Source organism: Aythya marila, assembly GCF_965140915.1.
Source record: "Aythya marila genome assembly, chromosome: 29".
NCBI lineage: Eukaryota > Metazoa > Chordata > Aves > Anseriformes > Anatidae > Aythya > Aythya marila.
Window position 1 is genome coordinate 2,916,364 of NC_139070.1, and position 22,564 is coordinate 2,938,927.

Genomic DNA, 22,564 nt, shown 5'->3' on the forward strand with positions numbered 1-22,564 from the left:
CTAGTTTTCAGGGCTTGCGTTCTGCCTCGCACGGATGAAGGCCATGCCGTGGGTGCGGAAGTGCGTCTTGAGGTTCAGCTGGCTGTCAAAGCAGCGGCCGCACACCTTGCAGGACAGCTTGCCGTCGGCCATGTGCTGGGCACCTCCTTCAAGGGGGCTGCGGGGCCCCGGCTCCTCCATCTCGCCCGCTCCCTTCTTCTTCTTGTGGGTGATGAAGCGGTGGCGGTTGAGGGAGACCTGGGAGGTGAAGCAGAGCCCGCACTCCCGGCACTGGTGGGAGCTCTCGTCAGTCCGGTGCTGGGGAATGTGTTCCTGGAAGTCGGCCGAGCTGCTGGCGAGGTAGCCGCACTTGCGGCAGCGGAAGGGAGCCTTGCGGTCGCCCTTGGGGTTTTTGGAGGGGGGCGTGGTGCTGTCAGGCTCCTCACTGCACGAGTCGCCCTCGTCTGAGGACAGCTTCCTCTTCCGGCTGGACACCTGGGACAAAGGTTGGGTTTTGTGGGTGCCTGGCCCGAGCAGCTCCCAGCAGAGCCCCAACCTGCTCAGTAATTCCCCAACGGGCTCCAGGTATCTGCTCAGGTAAAGGCTGAATGGGGGCAGTGACTCCACCGCTCTTGGCTGGCCCCAGGAGCTGCACCCCCGCTGGTAACCCCGGCCAAGGGGATCCCACAAACTGCCTCTGAGTCGCTCTGACCCCTCACGCCAAGTGCCTTCACCCCACGCAGCCTGGGACTGCTCCCAAGCAAGCTCTGAGTTCTCCCAGCACACAGCAAGAGGCTGAGGCAGCCAAGTTCAGTCCCTGCCATGCTGGCAGAGACAGGAGCTAAACAAACCGTGCCACGATGCGGCAGCCACTGGGCCTCACGGCGGGAGGGAGCTGCCAGCCCCAGGCACCGCGGGACGCGTGGAGGCACGAGTGACCAGGATCAGGGCTTGCGGAGCTGCCTTCAGCCCTATCTGAAAACTCTGCAAGGCCCCTGCGAGCACCCCCAGCGACCTCGTACCTGCGTAGTGCCAGTCCCTATCCGGGCGATGACGACCTCCTGGCTCTTTGTCTGGTCGGTCACCTTGATCCCATGTCGCACCTGGATGTGCTTCTCCAGGATGAGCCGGCTACTGAAGGTCCGCTTGCCCTCTGTGCAGTACCTGCGGGGCCAGAGCAGGGCGGCACTGAGGCGATGCTCTGCAGCGAGGAGCCGAGCCCCAGCCCTGCTTCAGCATGACTGCGCACATGTTGAGCCCTGGCTGCCCTAGGAAAGCTGGATCCAGCATCCTGACCCCCCCAATTTACTGCTCTAACTGAAAATATTCTCACCTGCTTTCCTCTACAGGGTATAAAACTCAGTAAGACTCAATCCCTCCCTCAGTAACTTCTTTCCATCTGACTTCCAAGACCCTTGTTAAACCCCCATCATGCTTCAACCATCTGCAACTTTATCCTCCCCACAACAGCCTGACAGGGAAACCACTCGCCCCTTTGGAACCAGACTCCCCTGTTTCAGCCCAACCCAGAAGGTGCTGTGGGTACCTGCAGGGATAGACGCGCTTGATCCCTTCGTGATTCACGCGCACGTGTCTCCGGAGGCTGGGAGCAGAGCAGAAGGAACGCTCACACAGGTGGCACGGGAACTTCTTCACCGACTGTAAGAAAGAAAGAGGCGGGTGGGTCCCACACCGGGAGCTGAGACCAGAGTCAGGCTCTCCAGCTGTGCAGAGAAGCCAGATGTGGGGCCTCAGCACTGCCTCCGATCTCTCCTTTCCCATCCCACGGCTGCACATTGGGGAACCAAGTATCTGCTCTCTGCTGTTCACCGTAACAGGTAACAGCTCCCCGAAGCCTCAGCGAGCAGGCAGGCTCCTGACCAGGTCTGTACGGGAGGAGAAGCACTGCCCGCAGCGAGGCAGGGAATGCTCCGGGCCCAGCACGGAGCCTGGGTGCCCTGCCCTCTGGCAGAGCTGGAGCCCCTGGCCTCCTCCTCACCTTGCCATGATCCTTCTTCATGTGGGAGACGTATTCGTCACGCTCTGGGAACCAGGAGTGGCAAACCCCGCACGTCCACCCGCTGCCCTTCGACTTGTTGACTGTCTTGCGCTGGAAGCGGCTCCGCTTTGTCTTGCGCAGCTCTGGTGAGCTGGGAGGCTCATCCTCCTCCGTGGAGGACGATGACTCCTCCGAAATCTTGGACACGGGGGTTTCGACAGGTTCCTGCTTTGGTGTGAGCAGGACAGCCGCCTTCTTTGCCAGGTCGTCCTTGGGTTTTTGGGGCTGATGAGTGTTCTGGAAAGCAAAGACAAGAGTGTTGGCAGCTGACCGGGGCCAGGATTTTCCTCCAGCACTGCAGGAAACCCTGCAGTGGCCTCCAGGCCTCCCTCTGCAGATGGACCCTCAGCCTCGGGGCAGGAGGGGAGACACCAGGCCTTGCTGTGATGGGGATGAGCTGACAGCCATAATCCAGCCCCAGGACACCCCTGTAAAAGTATTTACCAAATACCAATATCCTGATCAGGGTGTGGGAACACAGCGCATCGGGGACTTTGTCCCCCTGGGGACACTCAGGCATGGGCACAGCTCCACAGCTCTGAGGGACAGTGAGCACGCAGCCGATGCGGGGCCGTCTCCTCCTTCCACCCCAGTGTGGGGCTGAGGGATTCCCCTCGGGTCTGAAGCATCGCGGTCATGAGGGGTGAAAGAGGGCAGTGGAGAGGCACCAGGAGGCTGAGCCCGGCCACGGCGTTACCTTGAGGTGCTCCAGCATGGTGCGCTTCTGGGCAAAGAGCAGCGGGCAGTCCGGGCACTTGAAGACGCTGACCCGCTGGTTGAGCAAATGCTGGTCGAAGTGGGAGGAGAGCAGGGGCTTGTGGGTGAAGACCGTGTCGCACATCGCACACTTGTAAATCATTCTGCCGGAGGAAAAGGCCACTGTCAGCACAGCCCAGGGTCACGAGAACCGTGGAGGATGCCCCTGGGCAGGAGGGCCGGGAGCAGCCCGGCCCACACCAAGCGATGGGAAGGTAAAATGGGGGGGTCCCAGCTCTCTGCACTGGTGCTGAGCGCTTCCCCCAGCCGCCCACCCACCCGGAGTGCTCCCGGTTCTCCCAGCCCGGCGGCCGGCTCGAAGGAACTTACTTGGACTGCTGGTTGCTGAAGCCGGGGTGCTGCGTGTAAACGTGCGCGTGGGCGCTGGGGGCTGACTTGAACGCCATGGGACAGATGGGGCACTTGTGGAACACCTCGCAGTGGGAGGTCTGGATGTGGGACTTGATGGAGTTGACCCCGCCGAACACCACAGCGCAGCTGGGACATCTGCAGAGTGGAGGAGAGCGTGAGGCAGGGGACGGGCGGCGCGGGGGACTCAGCCAGCCACCGACACCAGCGCACGCCGAGGCACGGACGAGAAGCAAGGAGCCCACGGCTGCTGCAGGGGCAGCTCGCCCCTCCCTGCCTGCAGGCAGCACTTGGCAGGAGCCCCCAAGCCCCAAGAGCCACCAGGACCCCACCAGTTCTAGGCATCCAGCCCTGCCCACTGCTCATCAGGAAGAGCCCCTGGGGGTTCGACGCTGCCAGCTCTGGCTGAGGTCAGAACCGTGGCCAGGAGGAAAATTCCCCTGGGGTTAGAGGGGGGGAGAGCCGAAGAAGGGAGCGAAGCGAGAATTTCATCCTCAGCCCTGCACCCAGCACCAGGGGGAGGGGGGTGGTGGGTTCCTGCCCCACCTGCTGCCCAGAAACCTGCCCAAGAAGGGCCCCCGCCCGCCCTGGGACTCCCCGGTCCCCTCGGCCCCAGCAGAAGCCTGGCAGGAGGCAGAGCCCTACCTGTAGCCCACCCTCCGGGAGAAGTGCAGGCAGGCCTCCTTCAGGTGGGTCTCGAAGTTGGCGAGGAGGAAATTCCCCCCGCACTCGGGGCAGACATGGGGGGGGCGGTTTTTGTGCATCCTCTGGTGGGCGTTGAAGCTGCAGCGGTTGGACATGATCATGGGGCACGTCGTGCAGACCTGCGGGACAAGGGCACAGAGCTGCAGCCCGGCGCGCGCCGCGCGGGCAGGGACTTTTCAGCCCTTTCTTTGTGCTGCTGGGGGAAAGAAAGCGTGGGGAGCAGGCAGCTCGTGCGCAGGGCTCTTTTAGGAGACGATCTGCTTGTGCCAGCTCGCTGGGTGACTGCTGAGCGTGTTCCCCGCGCTCAGATGCCTTTTCCAGGCTTCTCATCGCAGATGGATCCCAGCTGCACCGTGCTGAGGGTAGCCTGGCACCAGCCACTTTGCCAGGAGGGAGCGGGGGCTCATTCAAACCAGCTTCCAAACCCATTTCACAGCCACCTCCACCTCCACACCAGGGCACAGCCACGAGGACGTTGAGGGGAGGCTGGCAAGGGCTCAGGGAAACAGGACGGAGCCTCCAGTGGAAGGAGCTGCCCTGAAAGACGCGATAACCAGAGCAAAGGTGGGGGGAGGACGGAGAGGAGCAGGTCCATAACCACGGCAGGGTTTTTATAGCCAAGGACAAAGGCTGAGCCAGCAGGAGCAGCCAGCCCTGCCCACACAAGTGCCGCGCCTGGAGGGAGGGAGATGGGAAAGGCTGGGCCCCAGTCCTGCAGCCGCCCTCGGGTCTGAGCAGGGTCTGCATCGAGGGGCAAGGACAGCGCAGGAACCACTGAGGAGGCTGCTGGAAGGGAGAAGCCGCCTGCAAGGAGCCCAAGCATCCACCCCACCGCTCCCTGAGAGCTGCCCCATGCTTGGAACGTGCCCAGAACCCAGAACAGGGACGGCACAAGTGCGGGCTGAGCTGGCTGCTGCAGGCAAACACCACCCAGGGCCAGCCCCTGCTGCCTCTCCTGCCTCGGGCTGGGATAAAGGAGAAAGAGAAGGTCCCTGCCCCCAGCAGGGATCTCTGTGCCCTCTCACTGCTTCTGCCGCAGCCCCGGAGATCCAGAGCACGTCCTGGCATCGCTGCATCCCACACAGCTCAACCCCTCTGCCGACAGCAGGGTTAGGAGAGGGGACGGGAATAGGAAATTCTCCCTGTTGAGAGGATGCTTCCTGTGCCCCAGAAATGCTTTACGGCCCCCCAGCTGCCTGCAGACGGGACGTGAGGCTCTGGCAGCAAAACAGGCACACGGGCACGTGAGCCTTGGTGACCTTCATGCAGAAAGCAGAGCTCCAGATCAGCAGGGCCGCGGCCAAACAGCGCCTCGGCTGCAGCAGCAGCGCTTCAAAGCAATCAGAGGCACCAGGAAACAACAAATTCCTCCCGTGCAGAGGAAGCTGGCGGACAGAAGGGAAGGTGAGGAGGAGCGGGGTGCTGTCCTGCCCGCGTGGGACTGCATTTGCTCCTCTGGGGGCCTGTGCGCTCTGCCTGCCTTTCAGAGGTCACCTCTCAGTCCTGCATTTGCTGGGTGCTGCCTGCCCAACAAACCAGGATGTCTTGGCAACAACAGGAAGCGCGCACAGCTCAAGGTTAGCTCTCGAAGCCGGATTAAAAACAGACTCCCTGCTTTTTCCCCAGACTCTGTTTGTGCTTCAGGCCAGCAGAAAGAGGAAGCAGCGGGGCCACGGCTGCAACGTGGCTGCGTAGGGGCTGCCTGGCAGGCCAGGCACTGCTCTGCCCCCCGCACCTCCTGCCAAAACCCCCCCCGATTCCGGGCAGGGACTAGATCCTGGCTCTCACCTTTTCCTTCCTGCGTGGTTCTCACAGCGGGCACGCAGGGACAGAGCTGCTCAGATGGCACCTGGAGAGCCCTGCCCTGCTGCTCTCCCACAGAGCGCCCCCACGGCCAGCACGGGGGCTGCCGCTCACCCGCCTCCTCCTGCAGCTCGCTGCCAGCTCTGCCCAGCAGGCATCCGCAAGGCAGGCCGGCGAACGCGGGCACAAGAAACGCGTTTGCCCCAAGAGCTGCCCCACGGAGCCCCCCAGCGACCTGGCAGCTTCTCCAGCTGCTGCTCCCCTCACGCGAGCCACCCCCGCGCCGCGTGCCAGGAGGGCCCCTCACAGCCACGTACCGTGCTGCTGGTCGTCCCCGTGGTCACCGTCTGCTGGAAATGTGCGGCCAGCCCAGCCTTGTCTTTGCACTGCTCTTTGCACTCCAGGCACCTGAAGCAGCTGTAGTTGGTCTGCTCCAAGCCGCTGCTCAGAGGCAGGATGGGGAGCTCCGGAGCCCCGTTGGCCGCGGCCAAGGCGTCCTGAGCCACGCCGGCCACTTTGCCGGCAGGGAAGGAGGCGACCGAGACCAGGGGGGTGATGTCCGGCTGCCCGATCATCTGATCCAAAGCAATGGGCCTCATCACCAGGTGGGAGCACTGCATCACCAGCCCTTTGTCCTTGTGCTCCCGGGCGTGCAGGAGCAGACTGCACTTGTTGAAGAAGACGAGGCGCTTGGTGCAGTGGTTGCAGGTCACCTCGATGCGCATGCTTCGCCGGTCGTAGTGGCGAGCCAGGCTCTTCTCCAGGGCGAAGGAGTCCCCGCACTCCAGGCAGCGGTAACCGAACGGAGGCAGCGAGAGGCTCGCATCGGCTGGGGGGTTCAGGTTGGGCTTGTAGGTTGGCAAGAGGTTTTTGCTGTTGAGAATCTTGTTGAAGGCTTCCACGAGGCTGGACTGGCTCCTGGAGATGACCGTGCCCGCGATGGTGGGGGAAGGTTTCTGCGGCTGCACCATCACCACCGTGGTGCCGTTGACCTTCTGGTTGGCCGTGGTGGTGATGGTGGTGGTCTGCGTCACGGTGCTGACGTTGGTCCGCGTGTCGGCTTTGGGCAGGGTCTGCGGCACCAGGTTGATGATGTTCTTGGCCACGGCTTTGCCCGTCTTGGACGGCAGCACCACGGATTTCTGCTGGGCGACGCTGGCAGCGATCAGCATGGCGCTGCTGGCGTTCTGGATGGTGGAGACCGGCAGGACGGTGCCTTTGATCTTGGTGCCGTTGCCAAGCTGGACGCTGACAATTTTTGGCCCCTCGATGGTTTTCAAGGGGCTGGAGAGATCCATCTTCTCCTTGGGCACCTCCAGCACGATCCCGTCCTCTTTCTCTGCCGAACCCGAAAAGCTGAGACCCTCAAGAGAGGGCTCCTGAGAGCTCTGCTCGGCCGCCCCCTTGGTGGAGCCTGGCTCTGAGTCCGATGAGACCCTGGTCACCGTCCTGGTGATGCTGCCACACGACGTTTTGATGGTTTTAATCCGCACTTTCAGGGGCCGCGAGGAATTGGAAGAAGGGGAATCGTTGTTGTTGTCGTCTTCTTCCTCCTCTTCCTCAGCACTAGACATACTCTGTGGGCTTCCCATCGACTTCTCCAGAGCCTCCTGCTCTTCCTTGAGGGCGATGTCATCCAGCTGCTTTGGAGAAGGGGGCAGTCTGGGGCTCTGCACCACGGGGGACGAAGGCTTGAAGAACGGCTCCCGGGGGCTGGTGGGCGAGCGCTTCACTTCGGGGAGGTTGCTGGTGCTGCTGTCCAGGTTTGGGTCGGAACCGGGCCACGAAGCGATGGGAGAATCACCTGTGGAGTAGCGAACAGTGACCGACTTCAAGTGCTCCAAGGGACTGTCACCCAGGGCTGCGGCCAAACCCTTTGGGCTGGCTTCGCGGCCCACCTCCTCTGAGTCAGACTCCTCTTTTTTGATGCAGGGAACGGTAGGAGGGGACCCGTTTGCTCCCCCTGCCTGGCTGGTTTCAAAGGGCTGTGGGAAAGCCGGGGGCAGGTTCTCCGCGCTCTCTCCCATGGGCTCCTTGCAGTCCAGCGATGGGGTGGGCGACGGGGAGAGGGAGGGCACGGCCAGGGACTTCTCCTTGGGCTTGCACTCTCGAGGTCTGTCGATCAGGTTGGCAGCGTTGTCTTCGTTGGGATCGGGACTGAAATGGGAGAAGATATCCAGCGGTTTGGGACCTTTCTCTTTCACCCAGCACTCCCCATTGGAGGATGCCACAGCTTCCACGGACCTGGAGCTGGGGGACCTGGGCATCTCGGTGGCCCCGAAGCCGTTCTGCAGCAAGCGGGGCCCGATGACGTGCCCGTCTTTACTGCGCCCATCCAGGGCATCGAGCTGCTCGGGGCACACGGTGTTCTTCACGATCACGCTGACCGCGGTGATGTCCGTGTGGGGCAGGACGTGGTCGGGGGGCCCCGGCTCCCCAGGGACCTGCTTGATGTGAGCGTCGGCCTCCTCATGGCCGGAGTGAATGGCCTCGTTCGTGTCAATGTCAGGAATGTCAAAAGCTGCCAGAAGGTCGTCAAAATCTGGAGTTTTCATGTCACCCATGGTGGGGACTACGGCAGAGTCTGGAAGAGAGGGAGGAGAGGAGCATTAGCACCACGACCCCAGCACGCAGACGAAGCCAGCAGCGCGCCCGCGTGCCGTGACCCCACTCGTGCGGGGCTCTCCCGAGCACCACGAGCTCACCAGGTGGCAGCGAGCCCCTGCTCTGCGCCAACCCCCTGCCAAACAAGGCTGGGAACCTGCTCCTTCCTGGCTTACCCCGCACCAGCCACAAAATCCCCGTGCCTCCTTCCCTTTGAACCCCAGCCCTGAAGCCCGGGGGCAAATCACGGCACTTCTCTGCCTTTCCTGCTTTGTCTGCTTGGCATCTTTTGATCCCCAGCCCGGAGGACAGAGTTCAAAGGATCCCAGCGTCCTGGGAGAGGCTGAGCACCAGGGAGGCCGACTGGCAGAGGCAGCGCTGCCCCGGGGCCAGAGCCGTCCATCCGGGCTCACGGTGAATCAGCGCACAGGGCTGGCACCGGGCTGGTCCTCGCCCACAGCAGCGAGGCCTCCCCAGGGCTGCGAGGCTGGGCAGGAGGAGGGCAGGAGGAGGGCAGGAGGCCTCCAACACCGGCGGCCGGGGAGCCGAGGACGAAGAGGAGGAGGCTGAGAGGAGCCGTGGAGACAGGATTCCAAACATGGCTGCAGCAGAGACAAAGGGAATAATGTTCCTCCTGCCCCCGGGGGCCGGGTAAGAAATCCCAGGATTAAACTGCAGGCAAGGGATGTGGCTTAGCCAGGAAGGGCTCTGACTGACAGGGATAACCCTGCTGCTGACTGGGACGGGGCTGAGGATGCTCCTGGGGATGGCACCGCCCCCAGGGGCAGCCGGTTACCCCCAACCATCAGTCAGCAGAGCAAAAAAAACAAACAAAAACAAACCCTTCAGCTCAAAGGCTGGAGGAGGTACGAGCAAACACGGCCACCACAGCCAACTCCTGCCAGCCCGCGGGGTCCCGCCGCGATCGTCTCAGCAGAGCAGCCATGGCACCCTCCTGGCGGCTGGCACCAGAGGCGCCTTCAGCTGCCGGACCTTCGGATCGTGGCACCCATCGCCTCGTCCCACGGGCTGCTGCGGAGCCGAGCAGCTCCGAGGCCCCAGGCGTGGACGGCCCCTCAGCACCTCAGCCCCGCAGCAGCGCTAACGAAGCCGCTTTCCTGACGCTCCCTCGTATCGGACCAGGGATGAGCACGAGCTGCAGCTTCCCAGAGCGCCTCCTCTCAGACACACTCCTGCCTGAGCCTCCTGCCCTGGAGACCACAGCGCCTCGCCCCCAGGGCTTCCCTTCGCCTCGCCGGGGCCGTGACGCGGAGCAGAAGGCGAGGGAGGCTCCAGCTGCCCGCAGGGAGGCTCCTGCTGAGGGCTGCAGCCTGGCAGCGCCACGTCCCTGGGTGCAAGCGCGGTGCCACCGGCCAGGAGAGCGCCTGCGCTGCTGGGGGAAGGAGCGGGCTCGCGTCCTCGCAGGAGCAACTCGGCTTCCATGGCGACCTCCTCCCCAGAGACCCTGCGACATCCGCAAGGACCAAACGCCCCCACTGCAGCCCCCTCCGTCCTGCAGCGGTTTTCCTCCCCCAGGCCACAGGAGCCCCCACAAGCGTTGTCCTTCAAAACCCCAAGGCCAAGATCCCCCGCTCAGCCCCCTCCCGGCTCTCCTAGCAAAAAGGAGGCAGCAGAGGTGGGCAGGGCCCGGCTCCGTCCCCACCCCTGCCCTGCTGACACGGGGAGTAGCTCCAAACACCACTGTTTTCTTAGGCACAAGAACTGTTTTTCAAAGGCAGTGGTGGAAGGGAGGGGTATTTTTAACCGTCCTGCCTGGCCAGAGGCACCTGCCCCCCGGGGAGCGGTGATCGGGGCCGCGCAGGGCCCCGAAACCGAGAAACCAAGGCACGGGAGAGAGGAAGGGGCAAAGATCCAAAGCGGTGCTGGGAAAAGACCCAGAAATCCTCTCCGACCTCAAGAGCTGAGCCCCAGGCTGCACAGCCCGGCTGCCAGCCGCACAGCCCAGCCCTGCTCTGAAAGGAGAGCATCCGAAAAGCACAGAAATCCGAAAGTCGCTGCTCACTGCCCCGGCTGCCACCAGAAACACATCACAGCGCGCGGGGCACAGGCTCCTTGGGGACACCCGATCCTGTCCCCCCATGAAAACCCCTTCCTGGGGATGCCCTGGGGCAAGCACCTCGCCGAGCCACGCCACCAGCCTCCCCAGCGCTCAGCGGGGCGCTGCGCCGAGCCCCCAGCGCTGTGCCAAAAGCAGCCCCGCTCCCGGGGGGCACGAGAGGCCCCGACACAGGGCAGCCCCCACCCAGCGCTGCCCCACGTCCCGGCGCTGCCCTGGGGCTTTCGCTTTCGGGCAGGTTTCTGCTCAGCCCGCTCACCAAAGCAGCCCGGTGCTGGCAGCGGGGCCACGCTACCGGGGGCAGCCCCGTGTGGGACAGGAGCCGGGGCCCGGCCGGCCCCTCGCTTACCGGGGGCAGCAGGGGCGGGGAGCGGCTCCGGTGGGGCCGCGTCTCGGCCGCTGTCTGGCAGGAAGAGGAAGCCAAGTGGCGAGGCCGTGCCGTGCAGCACAGCTCCCGGAGAGGCCCCGCGGGCCTGCGGGCGCAGCTTTGGTCCTGGGCAGGGCTCTGCGGCCCGGCCCCGCAGCACCTGGGGCCTCGCGGGGCCCAAAAATCCCCCAGAGGGGTCTGCAAACGCCTCCCCTAACGGGGGGAGGTCAGGAACGCAGGGCCCGGGCTGAGCTGCAGGGAGCAGATCCTCGCTGCACCGCCCGGCTGCCAGCAGCCTCGCGGCCGCTCGGAGCTCAGAGGTGGCAGCCACGGACGGGCACTGCCCACCCTGGGGTCGGCCCCGCCAGAGGAAGGCCCAGGCAGGGCCCAAAGGAGCTGACACCAAACTCTCTCGAGCTGCTGCCCACGGGCCGGCCCCATCCCGCCTGCGATGCGGGCCCTGCGCCAGCCGGGAGCTGCAGGGGCTGGCAGCTGGAGTAACAGCACTGGGAGCCACTCGCGCAGCTCCAGGGCTCTTTGCTCATCCCGCCCACCGCTGCAAGAGAAAACCTGAAGATCACAAACCAGAGCTGTCCCCAGCAACCGCGGCTCCTCCAGAAGCAGGGCTCCCTCCTGCCCGGCCAACACCAGGCACGGCTCGCGGGGAGGCGACGCTCGCTGCTCCCCCCCGCCCCAGCCCCTCCTGCCCTCGCCCGCAGCACTGGGGGGGGGTCCGAGACCTGCCTTGGGCCCCGAGCCTCATCCGCAGCCCCGCAGCCTCGCCAAGAGGCGGCTCGGCAAGGCAGGAGCACCGGGGGCTTCGCGCTCGTCCCCGCCGCGGGGCTGCCACAAGCTCGCTGCCCCCGAGCCCCCGGGAGCAGCCCCGAGGGGCCCAGACAAAAGCCCGGGGGCCAGGCCCGTGCCAAGGCTCGCTATTTTTACGCTCTTTTTACGGGCTGTTTTTCCTGTTTCCCTCCCTGGCCCTGCCAGGGCTTCCCTTCCCGTCGGCCGGTTGTCGCCGAGCCCAAAGGAGGGACCGAAAGCCCTCCGGCAGCCGGCGGCCGAGCGGAGCCCCCCCCGCCGCCCCCATCCCCGCGCGGGGCCGCGGCCCTGCCTGCGTCCGAGGCCAGCGGGAGTGCGGAGCCGCGGCACCACGTGACGGCAGGATTAGCTTCCGAGGCACGGAGGAAACCTTTGACAAAGCCTGTCCCCGTGCCACCGCTCCCCGGGCCTCGACTGCTGGCCTCCCGCGGGCCGCCGGCACGGGCACAGCCCCGCAGAAAGCGCGTGGCCGCCGGGCTGGCTGCGAGAGAAACGGGAGCGGGCTCACCTGGAGGGCTGCAGCCACGCACAGCCCATCCCCCGGGGCCCTCCCGGGGCCGTTTGGGAGCCGCTCCCCCGTTGGGAGGCCAGCCCTTTGTGCCGAGCCCATGCCGGGGCCAGCGGCTGCTCCCCGAGAGCCGAACGAGCGCCGGCATCACGGGGCCAATCCCGAGAGCAGCAACTGGCGGCACCCGAGGTGGCTTCTCCCCGCTCCTGTGCCTCCATCCACGGCCCCGACCTGGCGGGGAGGGGGCGGTAGACCCCCCAGCAGCCCCACCTGGGGTTATTCCAGCAGCAGGCAGCACCCCCCTCTACTCCTTGCCCTTCCCCTTGCCCCCCAGCACCAGCCCCGTGTCCCCCCCCAGCCATCGAAGCCGCTGCCCGGATGCCGTGGGTGAGAGGCGGCGCGGGTAAAAGGAAGGCGCGCTGTGTTTGGGGCTGGAAGGGCAGTTTTGATGAGTTTTGCCTGAGCTGCTGCGAGCAGCGGGGGCTGTGGGCAGGAGCGGCTCCGTGTCCACGCTGGGGGCTCCTGCCCACAGCACCCACGGTGGCGCCCCAAAACCAAACCCTGCTGGGAGCGGCCACACAGCGAGCTGGCCCCGGCGTGAAGGTGGTGCACAAATGAGGTGAAACCGAGCCGATTCTTTCCAAGCGACGCGAATCCGTGTAATTTTACTGCCCAAGCCGAGCTAAGGCCAGAGAGCAAACAAGATCTCCGAGATGAGAGGTTCGGCCCCAGAGGGGACTCAGCCAGGCCTGGGAGGAGGCCACAGATGAGGAAAGAAACGGAGGTTAGCGCCGAGAAGGGCTCCTGCCCACCAGCTGCCTTTACCTTGGGGATCCGGGGACACGGGGTCCCATCTCCCACAGCCCCTTTCCCCCTCCCCCGGGGCACAGGAGGTGCACAAGCAGGCAGAGGAAAGCACCGAGGGCAGCGAAGCAGCTGGGGGGCAGAGCAGACGCCGTGACCCAAGGCCGACGGGATTTCCAGATGGGATTTCTCCATGCCCACCCCGTTCCCTCTCCTTGGCAGGCCCAGGGGCTCTCCTCACCTCCCAACACCGGGGATTTCTCCCTCGGCCTCCCCATCTCTGGGGAATTCGCCCACCCGGCCCTCCACAGCCAGCCCCGGCTGCGCTCCCGGGGAGGTGACGCGGCCGCTGCGCGGGGACTGAGCTTCGGGAGGGCTCCCCGTGGGGGAGAGGAGGGGGAGGGCCGGGGGGGGCTCGCGTTTCCCAGGGAGTGGGTGCTCTGCCCAGCTCTGCGGGCAGGGCCCCCCCGCTGCCAGCCCCACAGGACCAAAAAGGAGCCAGCTCCTCCATGCCAGGGGCAGCCCCCGCCTGGCCTCGCAGACAACGGTCGCTTTAAGGCTCTCCGAGGGTTTAATGATTAATTTACCCCCGAGAGGCCACGGAGGGGCTCGCTGTGCCCAGGCAGCCCCCGCTCCCCCTCCTCACCCCTCCCGGATCGCCCCGCAGGGCAGCGCCGTGCCCACAGCCCTCGGCGTGGCTCAGCCCCGGCACGCGGCCAGGGTCAGAAGCGGGGGTCTGGGGAGCAAAGAGCCGGGCAGCCCCACCGCAGCCCCACCACAGCCCTGCAGCTGCAAAAAACGCGTGGGTTTTGCACCAGACTCGCTCTGGCCCGGCACCAGCCGTGTTTATGGGAACGCCACGAGCTGGATCCGGGCTGAAGGGCCCGGAGCACTGCACGAACGGCACCAGCACCCCTGGGAGCTGCAGGGAGCCGCGGGTGCTGCTCTCCTTTTTTTTCCACCCTGCCCGCTGCCTCACGTGCCCCGATCGTCCCTGCTCTGAGCGCTGCAGAATTTCGGGAGGAAGCAAATCCATTTTCTGCTGCTGAGCCATCGGCCATTTCGGGCTCCCCGCGGGGAAGAGCGGCCGCGAGGCACCAGGGGACGCAGCAGGGAGGGCGGCGGCAGCGCCGGCCCAAAGCCTCTTAGCCAGGCCAACTCCCACTCGCCGCGAGCAGGAGGATTTCCAGCGCTGCAGCATCCTCAGCTGCCGGCCTGCCCGCTGCCTCGGGTTTCAGGGAGGCTTTGAGCGAGGAGGCCGAGCTGCTTGGTGGAGGATGGGCTCGAGCAGCTCGTATTTTTAGCCCTGCAGAGGCAGGGCACTCCGTTCCTTCCCAGCGGCGCAGCAGACGAGGGAGGGGCGGCCCCCAGCCGCATGGAAGTGCCATGAGCTGGGTCCGCAGGCAGGGAAGGGGGAAATCCGAGGGGCAATCCGAGGGGGAAATCACGAGGGGCAAACCCAAAATGAGCTGCGAAGGGGTGGGGGGGAGGAGGGCAGCACCCGCGCTGATCCCGCTGCCCAGCCCGCTCCCACCCCCCCGTTCGGGCAGCAGAGGGGCTGCATCGGAGCTGAGCACGGCCCTGGGCTCTGTGCTGCCCCCGCAGCCCGGGGCAGATCCACCCGAGCAGCCGCGCGCCCGTCCCGCGGAGCAGAGCTGCCACACGGCCCGGCAGAGGCTGGGGGGGATTAAGCTCCCACACGTTTAACAGAATTAAGGCTCCACCATCTGCTAACTTCGGGAAAGAGCAAAACAAACAAGCAGTGGACGAGATCCAGAAACACTGACAATTTGGCTGGCCAGAGAAATGAAGATTTTAAGCACGGGCAGGCGCAGCACCACGAGCCTCTCCCCACGGCCTGCAGGGTGCAAGGGGCGGTCGGCTCGGGGCACAACCACCCCGTGCGGCTCCCGGCATCGCCTCCACCCTCCGCAGGCCACGCTCCCTCTGATGGCGCGATGGGCTCCCAGCACAGCCCTCCACGAGCCAGATTTTGTCAGATCTTCAGAGAACAGACCCACCTCTCTCCATCCTCGCGCGTTTCATGCCACTTCATCCCACCAACTTTTACAACACGAAGTTTCCAACCCCGGCCAGAACACCCCATTTATTCTAGCAGCATAAATAAAAGCGCCCGGTCGGATGCCAGAAGAAAGGAACACGAAGCCCCCTCGCTGCTGTCACACACCAGAGCCCCGCGCCTGAGCCGTGCACATTTGCTCGCGTACATTTGCATTTTCTAGTACCCAGCTGCGTGCTCAGGTGCTTTATGGACAGGTAACTTCAAGCCCTACGGAACATGTTGCAGGAGGCAATCCCACGTCAGCGGAAGCCGGGATCGCACGACCCAGGAGAACCCACTGAGAGCAGCACGCGAGGCTCAGAGCAGCTCCCCGCGGGCCGGTGAGCCCCGGGCAGCACCGGGAGGGTTTTTGGCCCCTCGACGGAGCTCCCCACCCGCCCCTAAGAGCGGCTCAGCCCCGGTGCTTCTGCAAGGCCCTGCAGGCTTCCAGCACTGCCCGTGGGCAGCTGGGTCCCCCCAGCACGAGCCTCGGGGGAGCCCTCTGGGCCTGCTGCTGCTCCTCACAGCCCAGGGAAGCTCCCGGTGGGACACTTGGTGCCGCAGCAGTGCCCGGCCTCCCCTCCCACCCCCACCAGCGCAGCCACATGTGGGGCGCAGCGCGAGCTCGGGCGCTTTTTTCCCTCCTCAGCCGTGCTAAAAATACGCGCTGGAGGCAGCTGCTCCCACTAACAAGCCGCCCTGCCTAACGCGCTGCTAACACCTGAGCACCCACGCTACCGGGCTTCCTCCGCTCACCCTTCGGGGAAGTCTCCGGGAATTCAATCCGTGACGGGACGATCACCGCGGCCCCCCCGGGCTGCCCGGGGAAATCGGGGACTTTTCAGGGGCAGACGCCGCGAAAACAGCGGGGAAGATGAAGCGAGGGGGTTGGCGACCCCGCGAGGCGCTCCCGCTACCGAACCGCTGCCCCCTCGCACACGGGACCCAGGAGGCCCCTCGGGAAGCGGCCGGGAGCCAGCAGCCGCCCCCCAAGGCGCCGACACCCCCACAGCGACGCCCCCCGCACCCCCCGGGCCGCCCCCAGCTCCTCTCCGAGCCTCCCGCTGCCGCCCCCCCCCCGCAGCCGCTGCCCCCAGAGCCCCCCGACAGCTCCCCGCTGCTCCCGGGCCGCCGGGGGGTGCTCGGAGCCCCCCGCACCCTCCCCCGGCACCACCTCCAGAGGGGAGGCGGGGGGAGCCCGCACAGCCCCCGCCTCACGGGGCCGCCTCGCCCCGGGGAACCGGAGCGAGAAACTCAGCCGGGAGCCGGGCCCAACACAAGGGGCACCGGGGGGGCACCGGGGGGGCACCGGGGGGGGGCACCGGGGGGGGCACCCAGGGGCCTCCCCCGGCCCCAGCCCCTTTGTGCCCCCCCCCCCCCCGCAGCGGCTGGGAGGCCGCAGGTGCTTCCCCCCCGCACCCCCCCGGGGCCGAGGTGCGGGGAAGGCCCCGGGCGGCCTCACGGGGGGGCCACAGCGGCCCCGAGCCGCCGGCAGCTGAGGGGGGGCCAAGGGGGGGCCGAGGGGAAGCTCCCGGGGAGGGCGGCGACGAGCGGGGCCCGGCCCCGAGCCGCGGCCGGTAACGGCCCGGGGGGGTGGGGGGGAGCGGCCCCGGGCCCCCCCCGCCCCCCTTCACCTCCCCCCTCCCCGCCCGGCCCCGCCCCGCCCCTCCCGGGCCTACCTGCGGCGGGCCCCGGCTCCCGCCCAGCCCCTCGGCGGCGGCCGCTTCTCCTCAGCCACTTCCTGCTTGGCCCGCGCCCCCCGCCCTGCGCCGCCGGCCGCTCGCGCCCGCCCCCCCGGCGCCGCGCGATTGGCCGCGCCTCCCGTCACTCCCCGCCCCGAGCCCTCCCATTGGTCGGCGCCGCCGTCGCTCGCGGGAGATGGCGGCCGCGCGCACTCGCCATTGGCTGAACGCGGGGCGACTCGGGAAAAGGAGGCCGCCCCCCGCGGGCGCACCGATTGGGGGACGGGGCAGCCATTCAAAGCCCGGTTCCGCCCACGCGGCTCGCCTATTGGCGACCGAGGCCGGCGCGCCTGCGGACAGCTTGGACGCCGATTGGCTGGAGGCGGCGTTCGTCAAGCCAGCCCGCTTTCCCTCTCTCGCTATTGGCTAGAGCGCGCTGCCCTTCCAGCAGGGATCCTCGCAGCCATTGGCCACAGGCGTCATCGCTCAGGGCGCCGCCCGCTCGCTGCGTCCCTACTGAACCAGCGGCCTGCCCGTCACAGCCGAGGCCCGCCCCCCGCGACACCCCATTGGCTGCCCGCCCCGCCTTTCCACTTGCCGTTGCACGCTGGCCCCACCCCATCCTCCAGGCGCCGCTCCGCCCACCCCTCCCCAGAGCCCGCCCCGCGCCCGCCCATTGGCTGCCCCCGCTGCCCGTCCGCCGAGCCCCGCCCCCCTCAAGCACTGCCAGGCGGCTGCGATCGGCCCTTTATTGGCTCGCGGGGCGCGGGGCAGGGGGCGGGGCTCATCTCGTCACTTCCGGTCCTCCTCCTTCTTCTCCTTGCCGTCCTTGGCGGCCTGCGAGGCCAGCGAGCCCATGGCGTTGCGGATCGCCTCGTTGTTGGGGTCCACGCCCGGCAGGTTCTCCAGGACGCTCTGCAGGAACTCGGGGTCCTGCATCACGTCGTAGTCGTCCTCCTCCTGCGGGGCGGCGGCGGGCGGGCAGTGCGGGGGGGGCGGCACCGGGCGGCCGGGCCCGGCCCCCCCCCGGTGTGACCCCGTCCCCCACAACCCCCCCAGCCCCCGCCCGGCCTCACCTTGGGCGGCTCCGAGGTGTCCATGGCCGCGCCGCCGTCCGCCTCCACCGCCTCAGCCTGCGCGAACTCTGCGGGACGAGGGGGCAGCGGGCTGGGACCCACCCAGGGGGGACCCGGTCACAGCCCCCGGGGCGCGGGGACGGCCCCGGTTGGGGCACAGAGGGGTCAGGGTCCGGGAGCTGCCCCCCCCCCCAACCCCCCAGGGGCCTCACCTGCCCCCTGCAGCGACATCTGCATGGCGTAGGCGATCTGCTCCTCCTCCGTCATGCTGCTCAGGTCGGGCAGCCCGGCGCGGCCGAACTCCTGCTGGGTTATGGTCATCTTCAGCAGGGCATCGTCCGAATCTGCGCACACAAAGCCCAAACTCACAACCCAGCACCAAACCCCCCCGGTGCCGGGCAAAACCCTTCCCGTCTCCCCTGCGACCCCCGGGGAGTTGTGGCAGCAGCCGACAAGGCCCCGGCCTGGACCTGCTCAGGGCTGAGCCCTGCCCAGTATTCAGGGCAGCGTTTGCCGAGCTGTGCAGGGCTGTGCCATGACCAGCGCCTGCTTCCCACAGCGCTGGGGCAGCCCCACGGCCCTCACACGTCCCGCACCCCCCAGCCTGCCAACAGCAGCTTCGCCCCCAGCCCCGCCGCTCACCATCCCCGCCGGTGGCTGCAATCCCAGCTTCAGCTGCAGAAGCGGCTGCAGCCCTCCTGGCCTCCTCCTCTTGCCGCTGCCTCTGCTCCTCCATGGAGACGCGCAGCGCCTGCGGACACGGGGCCGGGGCCGGCGCTGAGTGGGGAGCCCACGGGGACCCCTAGTCGTCCCCTGCCCAGTGCAGCGCGTGCAGCCGCCGCGGCCCCATCTCACCAGAGCCAGCTCCGGGTCGGCGCTTGGGTCCACGCCAAACTCGAAGTCGCTGGCGCCGAGGCCCAGCATGGCGCCTCCCTCTCCGGCCAGGATCGGGGAGCTGATGAGGGCGTCGGCCAGGCTGGGCCCCGGCGGCACCGTCACCAGGTGGGATCCGGTGCCGTCCTTGCCGTTCAAGGTGTTGATGAAGGCCGTCAGCTTGTCTGTGTTGGCTTCCTAGGGCAGGGAGAGGGGCTGGGAGCCTGGCGCCCCCCGGCTCTGCCGGAGCACTGACAGGCTGCCCCCCCAGCGCCTCCCCTCTCCACCCCGCCCCAGGCGATGCCGCGTTCACCCCCAAGGCCACCGCGCTCCCAGCAGCCCGCAGAGAGCCACAGGCGATGCTGATCCCAGGACAAGGAGCCAGAAACGCTTCCTGGGAGCATGCAGCGAGGTTCTGCTCCTTCCCTTGGGAAGGAAAGCGTCTACCGAGGCTCGCAGCAGAACGGGAGCGGGGCACGGAACCGTTTGTGCTCTTCCCTCATGTGCCCAGGTAGGAGCCAAGGGCCGGGGGGAATGCAAAACCTTGGCCTGGATCTTAATCACACGGGCGCAGCACACATCTCACCTCTTCTCCAAAATTGATGATGTCCACATTGACTTTCTCTTTCTTAAGACGCTTCGCCAGCTTCACCAGCTGCAAGGAGACACGGCGGCATCAGCTGCTGACTGCCCACAGTTCTCTTACAGACACCTCAGCTCATCAGGAGCCAGGCAACAGCTCCCGGGATGTGCTCCCCGAGACACAAAGCCCAGGATCAGCCTCAAGCCCTCCCAGCCGAGAGCCACTCTGCCAGCAAGGGGCTCTGTCACGCACCCTCCGTGCGGGGGCACAGAGCCTTGCTCTCGGCACAGGGCAGGGAACAAAAGGGAAATCTGATTTAAGGGTCAGCGCAGAGCAGGGCCAAAGACTTTTTTTTTGTTTGTTTGTTTTGACTGGCATTACTCACGTCTTTCTCGTTATCTTCTACAGGGCTCCCTACAAAGGCAATGATCCGCATCTTGTGATTCTTGCCTTGACGATGCTTCAGAGCCAGCTACAAAACAAAAGTCACATCGCACTGAACGAGCAACTCTCAGGAAAGGAGGACGGCTGGGAGGCACCCCTGTTACTTCCAGGTGGGTGCCCTGCAGGAAGATTGGGACCAAACGCCAGGAGGCTTCTCAGCAGCAAGTGGCCCCCAGCCTGAAGCAGCTGAGGGGCAGGCGCCCTGCAGGAAGCTAAACCCACAGCGACAGAAACAAAGCGGCAGAGATCACTGGGCTGCGGGCAACACGCAGCTCCTCCTCCCCCCAAAGCCACAGCCAGGCGGGCCCTGCTAACACCTCGGTCACAGCGCTGCGCCGCTCGGCCTGCGGTGACGCTGCTGGGAGGGACCTTTCTCCCAGCCAGAGTTCTAACAGTTCTTTCTCAGTAGCTGGTGACAAACCGAGCGGGATTACACCACTCGTGGCCAAATTCCAACAGGGGCAGTTTTGAGCCACCTGCCTAAATTCAGTTTTCACTTCCAGATGCCATTTTGACAGCTTCAGCTGCTGCGCAGCGTGGCCAGAGCCCTGTGAAGCAGCTGCCAGGTCCCTCTGAAGCCAACCCCCAGACCTAAACTTTGGGCTTTCCTGTTGGATCTTACACAGGAAGTTTCATCCACACTTTGCAGACAGGGAAACAGCGGCAAAACCAAACAACTTGCTCCTTACTCAGCTGTAGAGGCAGGAACAGAACAACTTCCCCATGCCCCAGCCATCAGCAGGACACACCAAGGCCGCAGGAGTTACAGAGCACAGTGCAGACACAGTTTTAAGTGACCAAGACGACCGCTTACGTGAGCAACTCTGATCCCTGTGCAAAAGGTAATTTTCCCTTTGGGCTGCACCGTGTGGAGTTTCGAAAGGATCCGTCCTGTGTCTGGAGTGAGCGTGGTCAACACTTCACAGTTACTGCAACACAAACACAGGCAGGTTGGTGATCTCATACTTGAAAACTCCCCTGTGAACCCCCCCAGGGAGCAGGAAACCCTCCCTCCCCGCAGCTGGTGCCTGTTCCACGTCTGCCAGCTCTTGGCTTTGCCCGGTCAGCGAGTTCTGGGGCCAGACTCGCAGCCTGGTTTCCTACACAAACGAGGCACGTAACGGGTCTGTGCAAAGGCTGCTTCCCCAGCCCACTGGCCAGCCTGAATCAACTCTGGCCAAGAGGGAGTTCAAAAAGGCACCAAAGTCCTACAGGCCTTAGAAGAGCCGAGGAACAAACAACCCCCTCAGGGCTGCCGTTAGTTGCAGCGACCACTCTACCTGTATTTGCCACCCTCTGGGACCCAAGGCCACAAAAGGATGGGTCTGGAGGAGAGCTCCCAAGAGCCACCCAAACACTTCAGCATGGTGATGCAGAAGCGAGCCTGACCCCACGTACTTGGCTAAGGTGATGAGCCCCACGTTGTTCTCGGGGTTGCTGCGGGTTTTCGAGTGGCACACGATGTTGACAGCATCTTGCTGGGCTTGCAGGCGAGTGGGTAAGAAGTCCCCATTCCTCATGTACTCGCTGTTGTCCACACTGAAACACAGAGCGCAGGGGAAGCGAGAGGCCTGAGGCCCATCCCTGAGGTGCTCTCCAGGACAGCGTGCCCAGGGTCACGCAGCCCTTCGGCCCTGGGAGCTGAGCTGGGGCTGCCCAGAGCCTCGCCCCTGCGACCCAGGTTTTCAGCTCAGAGCCAGCCCTGGGCTCGCAGCAGCACGAGGAGCCTGAGCGGAGCCCCAGGAGCCTGCACTTTGCCAGCAGCGCCACGAGCCCCGCAGCCCAGCGGGACCCCAGCCACAGGAGAGGTGCAGGCACACAAACCCCACGGCTCCGTCCCGCACGCAGGCAGCCGAGCCCCACAGAGTCTGGCTGAAGGCTGCAGCCACAGCACAGCGCCCCTGGAACTGGGCCCCCACCCCCCGCTCCAGTGGCAGGGACGGCGCAGGGCAGGCAGAAAAAGCCCTTCTTACTGCCAGCCCTCGGGAAAACGGAGCCCGCGGATCTCACCCTCCCCACCCCATCGAGGCCTTTGTCGGTACTAAAACCGCAGCGGGCCGGGCCCGAGGCGCTGCTGCGATGACAAACCGAACCGCGGGGTCTGCGCCGCAGCTGCGGGCAGCGCTGCCCCCCCCCCGCCCCCCGCCGCCCCCCGGGCACCCCCAGGCCCCCCCTCAGCCCCCTTCAGCCCGGGCCCTGCCCCCCCTCAGCCCCCGCCCCGCTCCCCCGGGGATGACTCAGGGAAACCCGCGGCGGCCCCGGCCGCCCCCAGGGGCACGGAGCGGGCTGCGCCGCGGGGCGGGGGCTGGAGAGGGGGGCCGGGAGGCGCCCCCGGTGCCCCCCGGTGCCCGGCGGTGTCCGCGGCCCGCTCACCACACCATGGTGCTCTCCAGAACCATCTTGCCTCCCTTCCCTCACGGAGGCCCGAGCCGGCTCAGCAGGGAGCCCGCCGATTGGCTCCGTGGCGCCGCCCAATCCCCGCCGCCCGTCTTGGAAGGGGCGGGGCGGGGCGGCCCCCCCCGAGGCACGCCGGGAGTTGTAGTCGCGGAGGGGTCTCGCCTCCTCCGGAAGCTGGGCCCCGCCCGGCCCCTCAGGCAGAGCCCCCCAGGTCCCCCCCTGAGGCAGGAGCCTGGCCCCGGCCCCGTCGCTCCCCTTTGTTTGTTTGTTTGCTTAAATAAATGAATAAATAAATATTTGTTTGCTTGTTTGCACCCCCAGCAGGTCACATCCCAGTTGTTCCAGCCCCTACCAGGGATGGAGCCGAGGCTGCCCAGGTCTCTTCTTGCCCTTTTTGGCCGGAGGGACGTTTGTTTGCTTCCCTCCAGCCCTCTGCCATTTCCCCTTCCCCACGGCTCACCCAAGACACCGGATTGTGGCCCAGCACCGACTTCCCCCCAGCTCCCTCAGATCCCACCAGGACCCATGGATTCACGGCTGCCCAGCTCCCGTAACGCGGCCTTGACCCGGCCCTCACCAGCCCAGGCAAACTGC

General features: G+C 66.2%; 2 protein-coding genes across 5 annotated transcripts; both read right to left on the reverse strand.

Moving 5' to 3' along the window:
- Positions 1–16,677, reverse strand: ZNF687 (zinc finger protein 687; the record flags this gene model as incomplete). 3 transcript variants are annotated; one of them, XM_082780833.1, is made up of 10 exons in its annotated part: positions 11,305–11,705; positions 7,916–8,255; positions 5,989–7,828; positions 3,809–3,987; positions 3,125–3,301; positions 2,736–2,898; positions 1,979–2,275; positions 1,526–1,638; positions 1,002–1,143; positions 1–474 (listed from the first exon to the last, which is right to left on the reverse strand). In XM_082780833.1, the coding sequence occupies exons 1-10, from the start codon at positions 11,480–11,482 to the stop codon at positions 1–3; spliced, it is 3,903 nt and encodes a 1,300-aa protein (XP_082636959.1). In that variant the 5' UTR covers positions 11,483–11,705. The 3 variants fall into 3 exon arrangements, with proteins under 3 accessions (XP_082636959.1, XP_082636960.1, XP_082636958.1); XM_082780834.1 differs by lacking the exon at positions 11,305–11,705 and adding an exon at positions 16,595–16,677 and having other exon boundaries at positions 5,989–8,255; XM_082780832.1 differs by having other exon boundaries at positions 5,989–8,255.
- A 653-nt stretch (positions 16,678–17,330) lies between these two features.
- On the reverse strand, positions 17,331–22,071 carry PSMD4 (proteasome 26S subunit ubiquitin receptor, non-ATPase 4). 2 transcript variants are annotated; one of them, XM_082780839.1, is made up of 10 exons: positions 21,947–22,071; positions 20,972–21,112; positions 20,388–20,502; positions 19,515–19,601; positions 19,133–19,201; positions 18,529–18,744; positions 18,316–18,424; positions 17,886–18,017; positions 17,674–17,741; positions 17,331–17,557 (listed from the first exon to the last, which is right to left on the reverse strand). In XM_082780839.1, the coding sequence occupies exons 1-10, from the start codon at positions 21,970–21,972 to the stop codon at positions 17,390–17,392; spliced, it is 1,131 nt and encodes a 376-aa protein (XP_082636965.1). In that variant the 5' UTR covers positions 21,973–22,071; the 3' UTR covers positions 17,331–17,389. The 2 variants fall into 2 exon arrangements, with proteins under 2 accessions (XP_082636965.1, XP_082636966.1); XM_082780840.1 differs by lacking the exon at positions 21,947–22,071 and adding an exon at positions 21,584–21,612.
- Between the last annotated feature and the right edge of the window lie 493 nt (positions 22,072–22,564).